We start from the raw sequence: 15,886 nt of genomic DNA on the forward strand, positions 1-15,886 counted from the left end.
GACGCTTTCCTCGCTTGGCGGATTTAAAATGTTATTTAAAGTTTTTTGGGGGGATTGATTAGGAAAAGTGATCGGGGCTGGGAGAGTGGCTTGTGTCCATGTGCTGGAGAGAAACGTATTGCAGCATGGACTTGCATCGCTCCCAGTTGGGCTGTGGCTATAGGATTTGTATTTTATTTAGCATGACAAGATGGATATATTAGAACAAAACATACATTAGTGAGAAAAAAAGAAAGGTTTTGGATGGGAATAAAAATCCTATTAACTTCCAAATGAAAACCACATCCAAGGGAGACAGTTGGCTTCTCTTCTGAGTTTATTATTAAATATTTTACTAGGGTGGGAAGTTCTGAGCTGAGCATCTTCTCCCTCCTGTTCCTGGCAAGAGCGGTGTGCGTAGTGGGGAGGGTTATTATTTCGCCAAAGCCGTTTCTTGGTTTAGCTCAACAGGTGGTGATGGTGCACCGGGGCGGGAGGAAGGCCCTGGCTGGGTTTTTGGATACATGCAGTCCATTAAGAACGCCCGGGGTGGATTCCCAAAGGCGAACGGATGCGGTGGCACTGGGGCTGGAGGCTCTGCTCCCGCAGCTCCCGAAATGCTTTCATCCTTCATCGGCCGGCGAGCGAGCGGAGCGCATGCAATCTGCCGCCGCTCCCAAGGGGCTCCAGGATTAATTTCCTTCCTTGACCCCGGGGCCGGCGGGGAGGCGAGGTCAGGCAGCAGGGAGCAGAGGGGACGGCAGCAAATGATAAGGAGCTGCGGGCACCTCGGAGCTGGGACGAGTCGGAAATGGCATTTCCAGTTCGCTTAATGGCGAGGCAGGCTCTGGCCGCGTGGAAGAGCCGAGATTCAATTACCAGCCCCCGCAGCCCCCTGGGACCCCCCGGCCTCCCGCACAGCCCTGGGGGCGGCGGGGGTCCCCACGGGCACGCCGGCGGCCGCGGCGAGCGGGGTCAGGATGAGCTGCGAGGGGTCGAGGTGCGTTGGGGAATAATAAGCGAGGAGCCGGCGGAGCGCGGGGCGCTCTATTTTTACGGCGAAAAAAAATTCGATCCGGAAAATAACACGGCACTCATTATTTAATTTCCCCCAATATTTTGTGCGCTCGTGGGATTTTACTATTAATTATTGTTGAATTTGCGTTTTTTTTTTTTTTTTTCCCCATTCCTGTGCACTGGTGATGTTATTTTATTGAGAAAGACAGCGGCGCTCGGCCCGCTTTGCATCCTGATCCGCCCCATTAACCTTCTCCATCCTCTCCTCCGGGGTACCCCATCGACCTCCCCACCCCATCCTCCTCCTCCTCCATCCTTTAGTCAACATTTTTTTGATTTTAAATCTCTGGCTCCCAGGCACCGAACCCCGATCTGTTGCATGTGGTTGCATGCATGGGAAGAGCCGAGCAAAGGGCTGGCCGCCTCGGCGCCTCCGAGCCACCGATCCACGCCGCGGGGATGCTCGCGCCCGTGCCAGCACCCGCGCTTCCCCCAGCCGTGCTCCGGCAGATAATGAGAGCGAGTTTAAAAAACTTAAAGCCTCTTCCTTGCACGCCGGTGACTGACACAAATGGAGTTCATATTTAATCATCTGTTAACTCGTTGTCTATTATAGCTCTTTAATAGCACCATAGATATTCTTAATGAAGCATGATTTAAGGTATTTACAGCTCTAGGACCGACAGACATCACTCACAGTGTGCAGGTAATGAGGCGTAAAACAGCTCTGGAAACCGTAAAAATGGGAGAGAGAGAGGGAGCGATCGAGAGAAAGCAGGCAGGAGTTAGGAGCTGAATTGTTCCAGGGTTTGTTTTAAAATGTTTAGGCATTTAAAGTCATTTCAGCTTTCCCAGGTGTCTGGTGGCACCAGGTTCAGCAGTTCCCAGCGCCGTAACCCCTGCCTCGCCAGGCAGCCCCACGCTGCTCAGGCTGGGACCGGTGATGCTGTGGCTCCATCCTGGCCTTACACCCCTACAAAAATGCAGGGAAAAGGGAAAAATGGCCTTGTGGGGTCTCCTGGGATGGGGATGGGGATGGTTGCTTTGGCCAACCATTGGCATGAGCTCTTTGCTCGTGCAGGGAGGTGATGGAGCTTCCCTTTGCTCATCTGCAAGAGTCACCCCATGCCACCCCGCTTTTCTTCCCCGTCCCCAGCAAAACAATCCACATGCACACACACATAAAAATTAAAAAAAAAAAACACAAAAAACACAGAAAAAAAAAAACAACCCAAAAAAACAAACAAACAAAAAAAACCCACCGAAACCCAAGCCAAGATTCGGAAAATAATTTGTGACGGAGGTGCCATTTTGCATCAAAATATTTTGCAGCAAATGTCAAACGCCACCAGCCCATGTGTCCCCGCGCGTGACGGTAATTGGGCTGGACGGCTGCGCTCCGCCGCCTCCTCCTCGCGCACCGGCCGCGCTTCCCAGTTAAACCCAGCGTGGTCCCGGTGCGATGGCCAATGTCCTGGCTCCGACCCGGGGCTGGCAGCGCGATGCTCGTTAGCACGGTGCTCATTAGCTCGCCTCCAGAGCTGTCCCCATCTCCAAGAGGAATAAATAGCTATGGGAAAGGCGGGGATGGAGGGATGGAGCACAAGCTCTGGGGCGCGCGGAGGGAATGCGTGGCACAGCCTGCTTTGGTTCTTGGGGGGGATCTTTGCTTTTTTAATTCCCTTTTTGCAGGGAATTAAAATTTCCCTTTTTTTTTGTTTATTGTATCCATCTCCTGGATGGAGAATGGGCAGTGGTGGGCTTGCAATGCCCCCTTCCCTGGGTGTTAGCAAGGGGTCGCTGCTTTGGGGTCATCCTCCTGATCCCATGCGGGTGGTGGCAGTGACTTGGGTGGACCTTGGTTTTGGGGAAACCCCTGCAATGGGGTCTCTGAGCAAGAAGGGACAGCCTGCTGCTCCCATCCCACCCCAAGATGTGCCAGGGATGCAGCCTCCTCCATGGGCACGTCCTGCCCGCCCGTATTTACAGCAGTGCACACCCCTTGGGGGGGTCACCCTGCTTTTTGCTTCGTTACACCAAGAGCATAAAACACCTACTGTGGGTCTATTCTGCTCTGTAGGAAAGCAAAATGTTCTCCTTTCGTAGCAAATAACCCCATTTCTTACACCGTCCGAAGGCCTCAGTTTGGGAATAAACCTGACCAGGCTCGCCATAACGATCCGAGATTAATCCATTATTATTCGGACATCAGGCTGCATGAATATTTGGCTGGTTTAGCCCCCGGGGGGCTGGGGGGAGAGCAGCCTGGCTGCAAGGCTTGTTGGGGGGGGGGGGGGGGGGCAGCCTGTTAGAAAGTCAATGAAGTTCCCTTGGGCAGTGCAGGGGGGGGGGACGAGATGCTTGGGTCAAGCGTTCAGATTGTGCCGCTTGTCCCCTTGGGCAAGTCCTGCTGAGCAGGGTTAATATTGCTGACCTATTTTGTAGGAGGAGGGGGGTGGGGTGGGGGGGGTGAAAGCTGCGAGGCTCTGGTTTAAAATAGGAAGGTAAAAACCACCTCGAAAATTGCGGCTCCGTTTCCCGAAGTCACAATAACCGACTTGGTTGCAAACATTTTTTTTTTTTTTTTGTGCCTGCCTCACCCCTCCCGGTGCCGTTAGCCACAGAAGAAGGAGCTAGAATTTCTCTTTGGCGAAGCCTCAGCAGCAGAATTGCTAACTACGTGCCCGTTATAGAAACTTTTTAGTACTGGGGACGAGCCAAGAAAAAAGCCCAGATTGACTCTGAGATCTCAGCTGGTGCTTGCAGCACTTCCACCTAGCAGGAGGAGCGGCAGCGCCCCGGCTCTTGCGCTGAGCACAGGCGGTCTGCATCCCATGCAGGAGAGCCGGGATGATGCTTGTGGGTACCCTGGGCACCCCGTCCCGCTCCCTGCCCATCTGTGAGCCTCTCTCCTCGGGTGTATTTGCATTTTGTGTCCTGCAGCCGCTTAAAACGAGCTCTCCCCTGCTCATCGTGCCACGGTGTGAGCTCTCAGCCGGGTGCTGCGTGCTCAGGACCGCGTCCCGTGCGCTGGTGGCTGCTCAAAGGCAGCCCCAAATCCTTCCTAGGAGGGTGGCAGCAAGGTAACACGGGGCTATTGCAATGCAGGGGAAGTTTTGCTCTGCTATCGCCTTAAGCTGTTGGTGCCGTGGTTTGCGTCTGCAGTGGCAGCTCGGTGCCCGGATGGGTTGGTTGCAGAGGTGAGGGTGCACTGAAATGTCACCTACAGCCTCGTGTGGCTGGATGCTGGAACCCTGCCGTGGGGTGGATGTGGCCCAGGAGTGGCTCTGAGGGATGGAGGAGCTGGGGAGGATGCAGGGAGGGTTTCCAAGCCGACTGGGGGGGTTCCAACACGAGGTGGGGTTTCCAAACTCTTTCCTCGTGCCAAAAAGCGGGCGCTGGGCGAGGAGCAGGGCTGGGGCTTTGCTCGTCTTTGCCTCCTTCCTTTTGGGACTGAATTTCGAAGACGACCTGGGCCAGATGAGCTGGGCACCGCCTGCTTCCCTGTCACAGCGGGGAGAAAGCCCACCTTGTGCCCTCGTCCCGCGTCCCCATCCCCAAATCCCCACGGCCCCGCTTCGGCTGCCGGGGAGAGGCAGCCGCCCGCCCGGGTCTGCATGTGTGCCGCTTCCATGTGCGCTCGTTTCCAAGGAAACTGCTCGCTCTACATGTGTGTCGCTTAACACCCTGTTTGCTCTCGTTTGGATAAGTCTTTAATTCCCGTGCAGCCTCGGCTCCCCGCGATCTCGGCGCACAAATCCCCTCCGGCCCGCCTGCTTCCCTCTCCCTGCCTCTTGCAGCAGCCCTGCCCGCTCCCAGCAAGTTTCCCAACCTGTGGATAATCAGAACTGCAGCAATAGCCGTGTGCGTCGCTGCTTCTTCCCTCTAGAAGCGGTTAGCAGGGGGAAGATGATGCGTGGAGACACGATTTGGGCTCCTTTTGGGGTTCGGAGGTGGCCCCGTGCGGCTGAGCTGCACCCAGGGGTGCAAGAGGAAGCCTGGGCTGGGAGGGGAAGGGCGAGCAGGGGGTGAGAGTGCTTTGGGGGAGCTCTGTTCAGGTGTGGGGACCCCAAAAGGCTTTTTCTTTCCTTTGAAAAATAAGAAAAATGCATTTTCCTGCTGCTGGATGAGTGAGGGATTTTCGGACGGGGACCCACTTCCCTCCTCCCCAAAAGTCCCCGGAGCGGGTACGCCGAGCAGCTCCGGTGTCACCTTGGGCCAGCTCCTGCCCGGAGCCCTGACAGCAGCTAATGCTGTTAGCCCGTGTCGGGGAGGGATTGAGGAATTAAAGCTCAACCCGCCGGCACCCTGCGAGCAGAGGCAAGAAGCAGAGCAAGCAGCGGCCCCGCAGAAACCCCTCCGCGTTTTGGGTGGCACAGCACCACGCACAGTGGGTCCACGGGGGGCTTCGCTGCCTTCATCCTGCAGGTGCTCTGCAGGTGATCCGGTGAGAAAATCCCCCAAATCCTCAGGGTCTCGGCGCACCCGGAGGGAGCCGGGCTCGGGACCGACCCGGTGCCCGTCCCCACGGGGGTCTGCCCCACGCCGCGTGCGCTGCCACCTTTCTAGGCCACAATCTGTACCAAATTGCAAGCCTGCTGTTAACTTCGCTTGCACTCTATTCTCGTGTTTGCTGTTATTTTTTAACACTTTTTTTTTTTTTTTTTTTTTTTTTTTTTTTTTTTTTTTGCATAAAAGCACTATCCTCTCCCCAGAGCCTGCCTGTAGCGAAGGCATGGTCTGTACAACTGCAATTATTTCGAAGAACAGATGGAGTGAGGAGCAGAAAGTCTGTTAATAGTAATAGAAATGCTACATGTTAACCTGGACAGCACACGATGACAGTCCCATGACTACACGTTCTGTTCCCACCAGCTGGGCTCCGAAGGAGAAACGAGAGATTCATAAGCGCCGTGCTCAGCGCTGTACCCTCCCTAAAGTTAGAGCTCAAATTCCTTCACACTTGCGGCGCGGGGTTTTTGGGTTGTCGGGCTTCTTCTCCCCCCCCCCTCCCTCCCCGTTCCCTCCTCCTTCCCATTTTCGGCACCGGCGATGAAATATTTCCGCTTCTCCGCGATGCTCTGGGCGGTGCAGCTGCAAGAGCACATGCAGGGAGGTGGCGGCCCTGCCACTATGTCCCCAGCTCCGTCCCCCGTAGGGTGGCCCCTTTTTTGGGTGCACATCTGCATGCTCGATGCAAACCCACTGGGAATGAGATGGTTTGAGCCGGGCTGAGAGTAAGGCACGGCACCGTCGGCACCTCGCTCTCGGGCAGGGCGCTTGCATCAGCCTGGGATTTTCTCTGCAACTGTTGCAAGCTCTTTGCTAAATGGGTTGAAATCCACGGATTTCTGGTAAAACAGTTCTTGGCGCAGAGGTGTTGCTTGGTGTTTGCAGTGGGGGCTGAGCCATGCACGGCTCCGGGGGCTGCAAAGGGGCTTTGGGGGCTCCCCGGGCATGGTGAGACCCATGGCACCAAGACCAGGGCTTGTGAAATGGGGCAACAGCAGTTGTTTCTGGCCCAGCAATCCCGCTGTGAAAATCCCTGCCCGGTTTCACAAGCGACACGGGGATTTAGCCACAGAGCTCCGGTTAATTTGGATGGGAACTGCATGGCTCAATCCCCCAGCGGCTCCTGAAATCACAGCCCCTGGGCACTCTGGAGCCGAGCGTGGCACCGCTGGCGAGCTGACAGATGCACCTGGAGGTCTCATTAGGATAGAGATCCCTTAATCTGGGTGCTTGCAGGATAATCTGGTGCCTGAGGTCCTGCCAAATCCCCGGGGATCAGCAGGTTTTCCACCCACAGCCTCCAGAGGTCACTTCAAACCCAGCTCCATCCTGCAGGGACCCAAATCCTCTCCCTGTGTCCTCGTGCTGGTGGCACCCTTGGGTGCTGGACACCCTCAGAGAGACCGGGGCATCCATGAGTGGAGCTGGGCAAAGGTTTCAGGAAATAGCCTGGCATCCGCTCCTGGAGCACTGGGGGGGATCTTCCTTGGTGCCCTTTTGGTGGGACACCATAAAACTGTTCTTCCTCTACAAGCACCTCGGAGAGATTTAGGTCACGGGGAGGAAAATGTCCAGAGAAGGTCTGCATGCCTTGCATTCCCCTATGGTGCACAGTGCTTATTTCTTGTATTATTCAAGATTTTGCATGAATACAAGTGTGCATGCATGGGAAAGAGTAAAAACCTATATGATTTGGGGGTTGTTCCATGCTTTATGTGCCACGGCTGCCCCGTGGTCCCACGCGCCGTACCCAAACGCTCTCCCCTCTTGCAGAGCAAGAAGTACGTGCTGGTGCTGGTGGACCCCGACGCGCCCAGCAGAGCCGACCCCAGGAACCGCTTCTGGAGGCACTGGCTGCTCGCCGACGTCCGCGTGAGTGTCCCCGGCCGCTCCTCGGGCGCGTCCCCAAGCCGGAGGTGGCATTCGGTGGCGCTGCCCCAGCGGGCGCGGTTCCCGGCGGGGCGCGCGCCTCCGGGTGAAATCCCAAAGGAGGAGCGTTTGCAAGGGAAATGTAAATCGTGCTCGGCGTGTAGGTAGGGGAGCGCTTCCTGAGACTATATAGAGCGAAGCTGGGCCAAAAATATTGCTGCTGCTTATTTCTTTTTTTTTTTTTTACCCTTTTCTAAGGAAATGCGGGGAAAAAAAAAATCGCCTCGCAAACTCCCCACTGACGGTTCTATCTGCATAGACAGCAAGCTGCTTCAGAGAGCTTGCTATCATTTTTTTAGGGGGATAAAACAACCATTTTGGTGAAAATGTCACGGGTTTATCCCTTGGGTTTCACAAACACATGTTGGGAGGAGAGCGCGATGGGTCGGGGACGGGCAGGTCGTGACCGTGAGCTCCCCGAGTGCCGCTGCTGTGCTTCCAGAGAGGTTTTGGAAAATCAGTTCGTTCCTCTCCTGCTTGCTTTTGTCTTTTAAAAGATGAGGTGTTTCAACTCTGAATCAATCTAACTAATAATCTTAGTACTAAAGTCTAATTAAGATATCAATTAATTTGCAGCATGCATTTAACAAGAAATATCTAGTCATTCTCTGCTATTATTCTCTGAAATTACTGCTAAGGGCTTTTTGTACAGATACCTTAATTAGACTTTTTATTGTTAATGGGAATATTGAGCAAATTAAAATTAGATATTAATACTTTCCATGAATTTCATAATTGGCTGAAAAATATAAAGCATTCAGAATAATTGCAGAGATTTGTGTATAGGGCTTTTTTTTTTTTTAATCCTTCACAGAAGCCCTTCTGCATTTCTAACAACAGGGTCCTGAAAGTCTCTCATTAATTTTAATATTTACTAAACGCAAAAAAAGCCCAAGCTCTTGTTTTCCCTTCTGTACACAGATCCTTCCGAGGCGTTTGCTATCGCTAATTATTGTGGTTTTCTTTTCTTTTTTTTTGGAGCATAAGACCATTTAAGCAAAGATGCGGGATTAAGACCAACACGAATGGAAGGAAGGTGCTTTTTTCCCCAGTGTTTGGGTAATTCAGTAGCGAGGTCAGAAAGCTCCTCGCCAGGCCATAAGGAGGGAGCTCTTCCTGCAGGAGGTTGGAGTTTGGGGGAGAAAGGAGCTTTTGGGGAATGGGAACAGCTCTCCCGTGACCAGGTGTCACATCTTTGCTGGACCCAAGCCCCAATGTTCGATCATCTTCCTCCTCGTGCCCCAGGTACCGAAGCATCCCTCCACATGGCTTCCCCCCTTGCGCCACGTGGTGCCACCAGGGACCTCGCCACCCACACCGTGTCCCCATAAAGCCACCCCCGAGTGTCCCCACAAAGCCGCCAGCTCCTTTGGTGTTCGGCCACGTGGTGCCTCATGGCAAACTGCAGTGCCTTTGGCAAGAGCGGCTTCAAAGTGCCTCCCTCGCGGGCAGGGCGTGGGGCGCCGAGCCAAAATTGACCCTTAGGAAAATCCCAATTTAATATCATGAGCAAAGGCAAGCGGGAACGTCCCGTGCCGTGCACGCTGCCCTACCCGGCCGTGCCACCAAGGGTGGGGACCGGTTTGGGATTTATGCCCCTAAGGTGGATTTAGGGCCGGAGCATCCCATCCCCGTCGGGTACCGCTCGCCGCTCCTTATCGGCGACCGCGGCGCTGCTCTGCCGATTGTCAGCCACGAGAGACGCTTTCACTCCCATTCAAAATAATTTAAATAAAAATGTTGCTACAAAGTGGAATAATATCTTTTGATGAATGTTTTTAAAGCCCTTTAGGTTTTCATGGTAATTTGCAGTGTAAAATTATTTAGAGATAAGAGCCAAATTAGCTCTTATAGGCGGAGGTCGATATGTCCCGTTATCCATGCAAGCAGTGTTTAAATATAATCAGCCTTTACTCTAATGCAGCATAATTGTTCATTTGAAATAGCTTTTTTTTTTTTTTTTTTACTCCATTCAATGAGTCATTAAAATATTCAAAGGATAATGCAGTGAATTGGAAATGAATTTATCACATTATCCTGTATATACTGTAGAGCATCAGGTAGCTAGGCAGAGTGGGAACCGGCGCACAGAGAAAGCCAGTAAACAAGGCTTTCCATTTTGTCTTCGGTGGCAAAAGCAAGGGAAGGGAGAAATCCCTGCCCTTGGGAAAGGAAGAAAACCCTGCCCTTGGGAAAGGAAGAAATCCCTGCCCTTGGGAAAGGAAAGCTTCCCGGGGCCTTATTCCCCCTCCGTGGGGAGCGGGGAGGGGGAGAGCGAGCAGCAAATTTGTACTCCGGCACAGCCTCGCCGCTTTAACTTTATTTTTATCAAAATATGTTTGTAGCAGAAAGTCGTTATGGAAACCAGCTCTGCCAGCCGGGAGGGATCCTGCGCCAGGCTGGAGCCGAGCGGGACCCGCGGGGAGCCTCCGCCACCCCTCGCGCCCGCGTCCTCCTGGGGAGGTTTTGGGGAAACTGAGGCACGGAGCGGTTCGGAGAGGGCTGTAGGGTCGGAGGGAAGAGGCGTGTGCCAAAGGTTTGAGAGCAAACCGCTCGCAGCCCAACGTCTTGCATCACTTTCCCCCCCGCCACATGGCCCTGCGGTGGGCAGGATCCGGCCCTAGAGTTGCATGTGCTTGGATTGGGTTTGCAGAGAGGGAAAAATGGTGCTTGGGTGCGGGTCAGGGGGTCAGGAGCGGGGTCACCGCTGCGTCCTTGGTCCTGGATGTCCCATCATTGTCACCAGCCCTGTGCGGGGCTCGGTGCCTGCTCCTGCGCCTGCGTTTGTCACCGTTCCTCCTTGCTGGCTGATAAACAGGTTCTGGGTTGCAAGTGTCACCATAGAAACAGGTGCTATCTTAAGCAAACAAGGGCTTTATTAACCTTAAAAGTTGAGGGATTTGTGCATGACGAGAGGCTGGGAAGGAGCGGGGGGACGGGCAGGCTGGGCGCCCGCGTCCCAGCAAGGTCCCCAGCCCTGTCCCCAGCCCTGTCCCCAACCCAAAGGGACAGCAATGCAAGAGCTCGGATGCAAACTTTTCTCATCAAGCTGTGTTCATGCGGTGCCTGGCACATGGGGATGAGCTTATTTACCCAAAATATTTGGGGTCTGCCGTGCCACAGAGAGCATTCCCCGGATGGGCCCACCAGGGGACACTTCTGGAGCCGTTAGGGAGCACTGAGCGGCAGAGAGAGAGGAGGCAAGTTTAGTAGGGAAAGGTGAAGCTTTCTGCTTGGGTTGTAGTGGGGAAAAAAAAAAATTAAAAAATCAGCTTTTGGGTATGCGAGTCCTGCCTGCAGGCAGTGGTGGGTGTGGGAAACCTGCCCCAGGGAGCTGCCAGCGGGAGGGATGCTCATTTCGGGAGAAGCCAGAGCACCAGCGTGCCTGGGAGCTGCGGGAACGGGGAGAATTAAATCCCCACCTCGACACGTGGAGGGCCTGATCCTGGCTCCTCCGCCGGCCGTGAGCATCCCGGTGCCCATCCCGGAGGCTTGGCAGGCGCTGTTTGCTCGCCGGTCCCCGCTGCGCCGGTGGGAACCGCTGCCGCTTTGTAGCAGCGCCGCAGATGTAATAGTTAGTGACTCGGCATTGTTCCGTCTTGCTGGGGCTCTTTATAGTCTACTTTTTGGTGATTAAACCGAGCGTTTGAAAGGGAAAGAACAGAGAGAAATGTTGTTTTAATTGATGACTTGGCTCCTTGGAATATTCGGTTCCCCCGGTGTGAGTTTCTGTCGCTGCCTTTTAATGAAAGCTTTATTAATAAAAAAAAAAAAAAAAAAAAGAGAGAAAAAAAAAAGAGAGAAAAAAAAATAGGAAAAAAAAAGAGAGAAAAAAAAAAAGAAGGGAAAAGAAAACAAGCAAAGGAGCTGGCTGTTAGGGTGTCATTTTCTTTGCACTTCAGGCTTCTGGGGGCTCTGCGGGCATGCACCAAGGGCAAACCCCAGCGAAAGCATTGCAGGCAGAGGGCGGCGATCCCTTGAGCCCCCCCGTGCAAACACAGAGGGCAGGATCCGTCCCGACCCAGCCCCGTGTCTCGGTGACGAGGTCGGGTGTTTACCAGGCTTCCCGTGTGCGGTACCCGAAGTTGAGAGTCAACTGCTATTATTCATGCTCTGCAAACAGATGGGGTTTAATTGCCGCTACTGTCAGGCTCTCTGCAAATATCACACGAAAAGGGCTTTTTGGCTAATTGTTGTAAAATAAAAGTTCGGGAACTATGTATAGAAATTATAGATCAAACGTATTTTACGGATCAAACTGTTTGCATTACCTTTAAACACAGGCTGTAGGCAACAGCATTAGGATCAGTGAGTGACTGTAAGGCACAATGCCGCCCTAGGGCCCGCGACGCCGGAACAATATGACAGCAGTAACTTAGCGCTGATGGAAAAACACCCCCAAAACGTGATTGGCCTGAAACGCCGAAGAATGGAGCTGCTAATCTTTGTAATTTCTTGGGTACCATTAGGGCAAAGTGCTGCCTTCCCGTCGCTTCGGGGAAAATCACGGCGCAGGGCGCGGGCCAGAGCCCTGCAGGGCTGCCTGCAGGGGAATGCGTGTTTGTACAAGTGCTTGTGTTGGCACCGATACGTGTGTGTTTGCACAAGTGTGCCTTTGCATAAATGTGCTTGCACAAGCACAATTCTTTGCACAAGCACCTGTTTGCACTAGTGTGAATATTTGCACAAGAGCACGCATTTGCCCAAACACATCTTTGCAGAAACATGTTTCCACAAGTGTGTCTTTGCACAAGCACGTCTCTGCACAAGCATTTATCTTTGCATAAATGTGTTTGCACAAGTGTGCATCTTTGGCATGCAAAAGTATTAAACCCACCTCCTTGCAACCTCCAGGTTTCTCCCCCAAGCGAGCGGCTGCTGGACTCTCCCAGAGCTGCTGCTGGGGCTAATTCTCTCCTGCCTTGTAATTAATGCCCCCAGGTAATTGCACACCCAGCCCCCCTAAAAAGCTGCCACCAAGCTGGGAAGCAGCAGGAGGGGAAGCACAAAGGGGGACACGATGGCTCTACGGCACCTCGGGGAGCTCCAACGCCATCACCCCTCTGCTGCGCCAGGATGGGACGTTTTTAGGGAAACATCTTAATTTGCTATAACCATTTTGGGGCTGGGGGGGAAGGGGAAAGCAGGGGTACCCCAGAACTTCTGGCTCTCAGCCTGTCCCTGCCCTCACCCTGTCCCCAAGCCCCCGTCGGCGCCGTGGTTTCACTTTGCAACTCGTGGCAAAGCACCGGGGTGACGGGCTCTGTGCAGACGTGCGTTATGTGATTATTCTCGTTATATTGCCAAGGATCCACGAGGGGAGAGGTGACTGTGACGGTGACAGAGAGGTTCTTGTCACCGCCGCTGCAGGCAGCCAGGTGCTTGCAGGGATTCTGATTTTGGCATTTGGGAAGGCTCCTGTCTTCCATGGGCGAAGCAAAAATGGGATGGTGAATAGAGAAAACTTCATGCACACCCGCCAGGGCGCTGAGCCTGATGTGCTTTGGTCTCCGTGGCTTTTTTGCTGCTGCAAAATTGTCCCAAAGAAGGGTTTGGGTGTTATTTGGGGGATATATATGTGCCAGGTGCTCCCGATGGAGGTGCCCTGCCCAGGAGCTGCTCATTGGCCTCCGTTTTCACAGCAGGTATCATCTCCTTGCAGGCGGGATTTAAGGATTTCCTGGATGCTTCTATTTCATTTAACATGCAAAGGCTAATAATTTGTCACAATTCAATAAAGCCGAGGTTACAAACACTCGTGCTGCTGTTTATTTAAACGATGGTTTGTTAATTAGCTCCTCTTAACAAGGAGGGAATAAATCAGATAAAACACACCAAAAAGGCACAGAGATAGTTTGTGGATTGATTTAATTTCCCAACCAAGATGCTCCCTGCATCCAGGCGCGTACCAGCTCACAGCTCCTTCCCAGACCCTTTCGCAGCTGAGGGACAAAATCGTGTCCCTTTGGGACATTTGTGCTTTGCACCGCGATGATTTTCCTCCCAGAGCAGCCTCAGTTGAGCTCAAAGTGCAGATACCTGCGCTGGCCCAGCACTGCCAGGGATCCATGCTCTGCCGTGTTGCAACTTGCTTCCCAAAAAGGACCAAAAAAGGACTTTTCTGCCTCTTTTCCGTTGCTGCTTGTTTTGTCTAAGGCAGTGGGAGGGGAAAAAAAAATCAGGTCAGAAATAAAGCTGTGCCAAGGCTGTCGCAAAGGAAAAGTTCAAGGCACTCGGAGCCAGCCGGGGCCAAGCTCCAGCTTCACCCGCGTGGGAATTCCCGCAGGGCACCACACATCCTGCCGCCCGCCCGGGGCACGGCGAGCACAGGGTGGGAAGGTGAACGGAGACACCGCGTGTGGGCTGTGATCGGGGTGTGGGGACACCGTATATAGGCTGTGAATGGGGTATGGAGACACTGGGTATAGGCTGTGAAGGGTGGATGGAGGCTTCCTATATAGCCCCTGAGATGCACATGGAGGCACTTCCTATTATATCCCATGAGGTGCACATGGAGGAACTTCCCATATAGCCCGTAAGGTGCATATGGAGGCACTTTCTATATAACTTTTTTTGATGTATGTGGAGGCACTTCTTATATAGCCTGAGACGCATATGGAAGCACTTTCTATATAGCCCCCGAGATATACATTGAGGCACTTTGCATGCAGCCTGTGAAGTGGCACTTCCTATATAGCCCCTGAGATGCACATGGAGGCACTTCCCATATATCTCATGAGATGCACATGGAGGAACTTCCTATATAGCTCATTAGATGTATATGGAGGCATTTCTTATTATATCCCATGAGATGCATATGGAGGCACTTCCTATATAGCTTATTAGATGCATATGGAAGCTTCCTGTATAGCCCACGAGATGCACATGGAGAAATTCCCTATACAGCTCATTAGATGTATAAGGTAGCACTTCCTCTATATCCTATGAGATGCACGTGGAGAAACTTCCCATATAGCTCATTAGGTGTATGTGGAGACATGTCCTATATATCCCATGAGATGTATATGGAGACACTTCCCATACATCCCATGAGAGGCACATGGAGGCACTTCCCATATAGCTCATTAGATGTATATAGAGGCATTTCATATACATCCCACGAGATGTATATGGTGGCACTTCTTATTATATCCCATGAGATGCACATGGACGCACTTCCCATAGATCACATGAGATGTATATGGAGGCACTTCCTATATAGGTCATTAGACGTATATGGAGGCTTCCTATATATCCTGTGAGATGCACTTGGAGGCACTTCCTATATAGCACATGAGATGCACATGAAGAAACTTCCCATGTATCCCATTAGACATATATGGAGGCACTTCCTCTGCATCCCACGAGATGCACATGGAAGCACTTCCCATATATCCCATTAGACGTATATGAAGGCCCTTCCCATCCATCCCATGAGATGTATGTGGAGGCCCTTCCCATACACCCCACGGGATGTCCCTGGAGATGCACACTCTTGTCTGTGTCCCCCGAGCAGCCGGGGCGGAGGGGAGGGCCGCATCCTGCCTCTCGCCGGGCGTACCTGGCGGAAGGGGCTGTGATCAGTGATTAATCGGGCATGTGTGGCTGTGTGGGAGCGCGTTGTGTTGGAGGAGGGAACTCCTACAGCACCCCGGTCATGAATCATTTGAAAGGCAAATTTGCGCAGTTACCAAGGGAACGGAAGAAAGGAAGGGACTTCCCTTGCCGAAATGACTCGCGCTCTGATGCGGCTGAGAAAATCGCTCCAAAAGAGAAAAAAAAAAAAAAAAAAGAAAAAAAAAAAAAAAGAGCCGAAGCTGTGACTAAGCAGCAGAAGTTATGTAAAGAGCTCGCTGGGAAGTGCAGGGGAGGGACAGCGCATCCTGCCGCTGCCCACGGCCGGGCCCCCTCCCCACCTCCCCGGGGAGCGGGGGCGAAGCCGCTGCTCTGCGCCTCCCGCCCGCTGCCCCAACGCTTGGGGGGCTCGGGAAGGCCGGATCCGTGCCTGGGGGCTTGTAAAAGAGAGGGGGACATCGTCCCCTGGGTGGCACATCGGGCACCCTTCCGTGCTGCTCTCAGCTGTGGCACCCCTGGGAGAAGGTACAGGCGGTGGTGGCAGCACGGGGGAAATGTCCTCGTTGGGGTGCAGGCTTGTTTTTGGGGAGCTCCGTGGGCATCCAGTGGAGAAAAAGCGCTGCAGGGCTCCCAGCGGGGCCAGATCCAGGTCTCCAACATGTCTGGGGCCATGCTGCAGGCCGAGCACGAGATGCTTCCCATGGGAGCTCTGGCATGCTGCAGGGGAGCAGATTTTGGGAGAAGGGCTTGGCACCCACATTCAGTGACACTAGTCCAGATTCAGGGATGCTCGGCCAAGTTTAGGGATGCCTGGCCAAGTTTAGGGATGCCTGGCCAAATTTAGGGATGCCCAGCCAAGTTTAGGGATGCCCGT

The 15,886-nt window shown here is 53.3% G+C and overlaps 1 protein-coding gene across 7 annotated transcripts in view; it reads left to right on the forward strand.

Moving 5' to 3' along the window:
* PEBP4 (phosphatidylethanolamine binding protein 4) overlaps nt 1-15,886 on the forward strand; it is a 63,374-nt gene that overhangs the window by 23,141 nt on the left and 24,347 nt on the right. For 6 of the 7 annotated variants that reach the window (XM_040538413.1, XM_040538414.1, XM_040538415.1 and 3 more), the window contains exon 4: nt 7,282-7,380. The exons of the other annotated variant lie outside the window; for it this stretch is intronic. In XM_040538413.1, the coding sequence (XP_040394347.1) occupies nt 7,282-7,380 (99 nt within the window). The remainder of the gene's footprint in view (nt 1-7,281; nt 7,381-15,886) is intronic. 7 annotated transcript variants of the gene reach the window in all.

The sequence above is a fragment of the Cygnus olor genome, chromosome 27 (genome assembly GCF_009769625.2).
Source record: "Cygnus olor isolate bCygOlo1 chromosome 27, bCygOlo1.pri.v2, whole genome shotgun sequence".
Lineage (NCBI taxonomy): Eukaryota > Metazoa > Chordata > Aves > Anseriformes > Anatidae > Cygnus > Cygnus olor.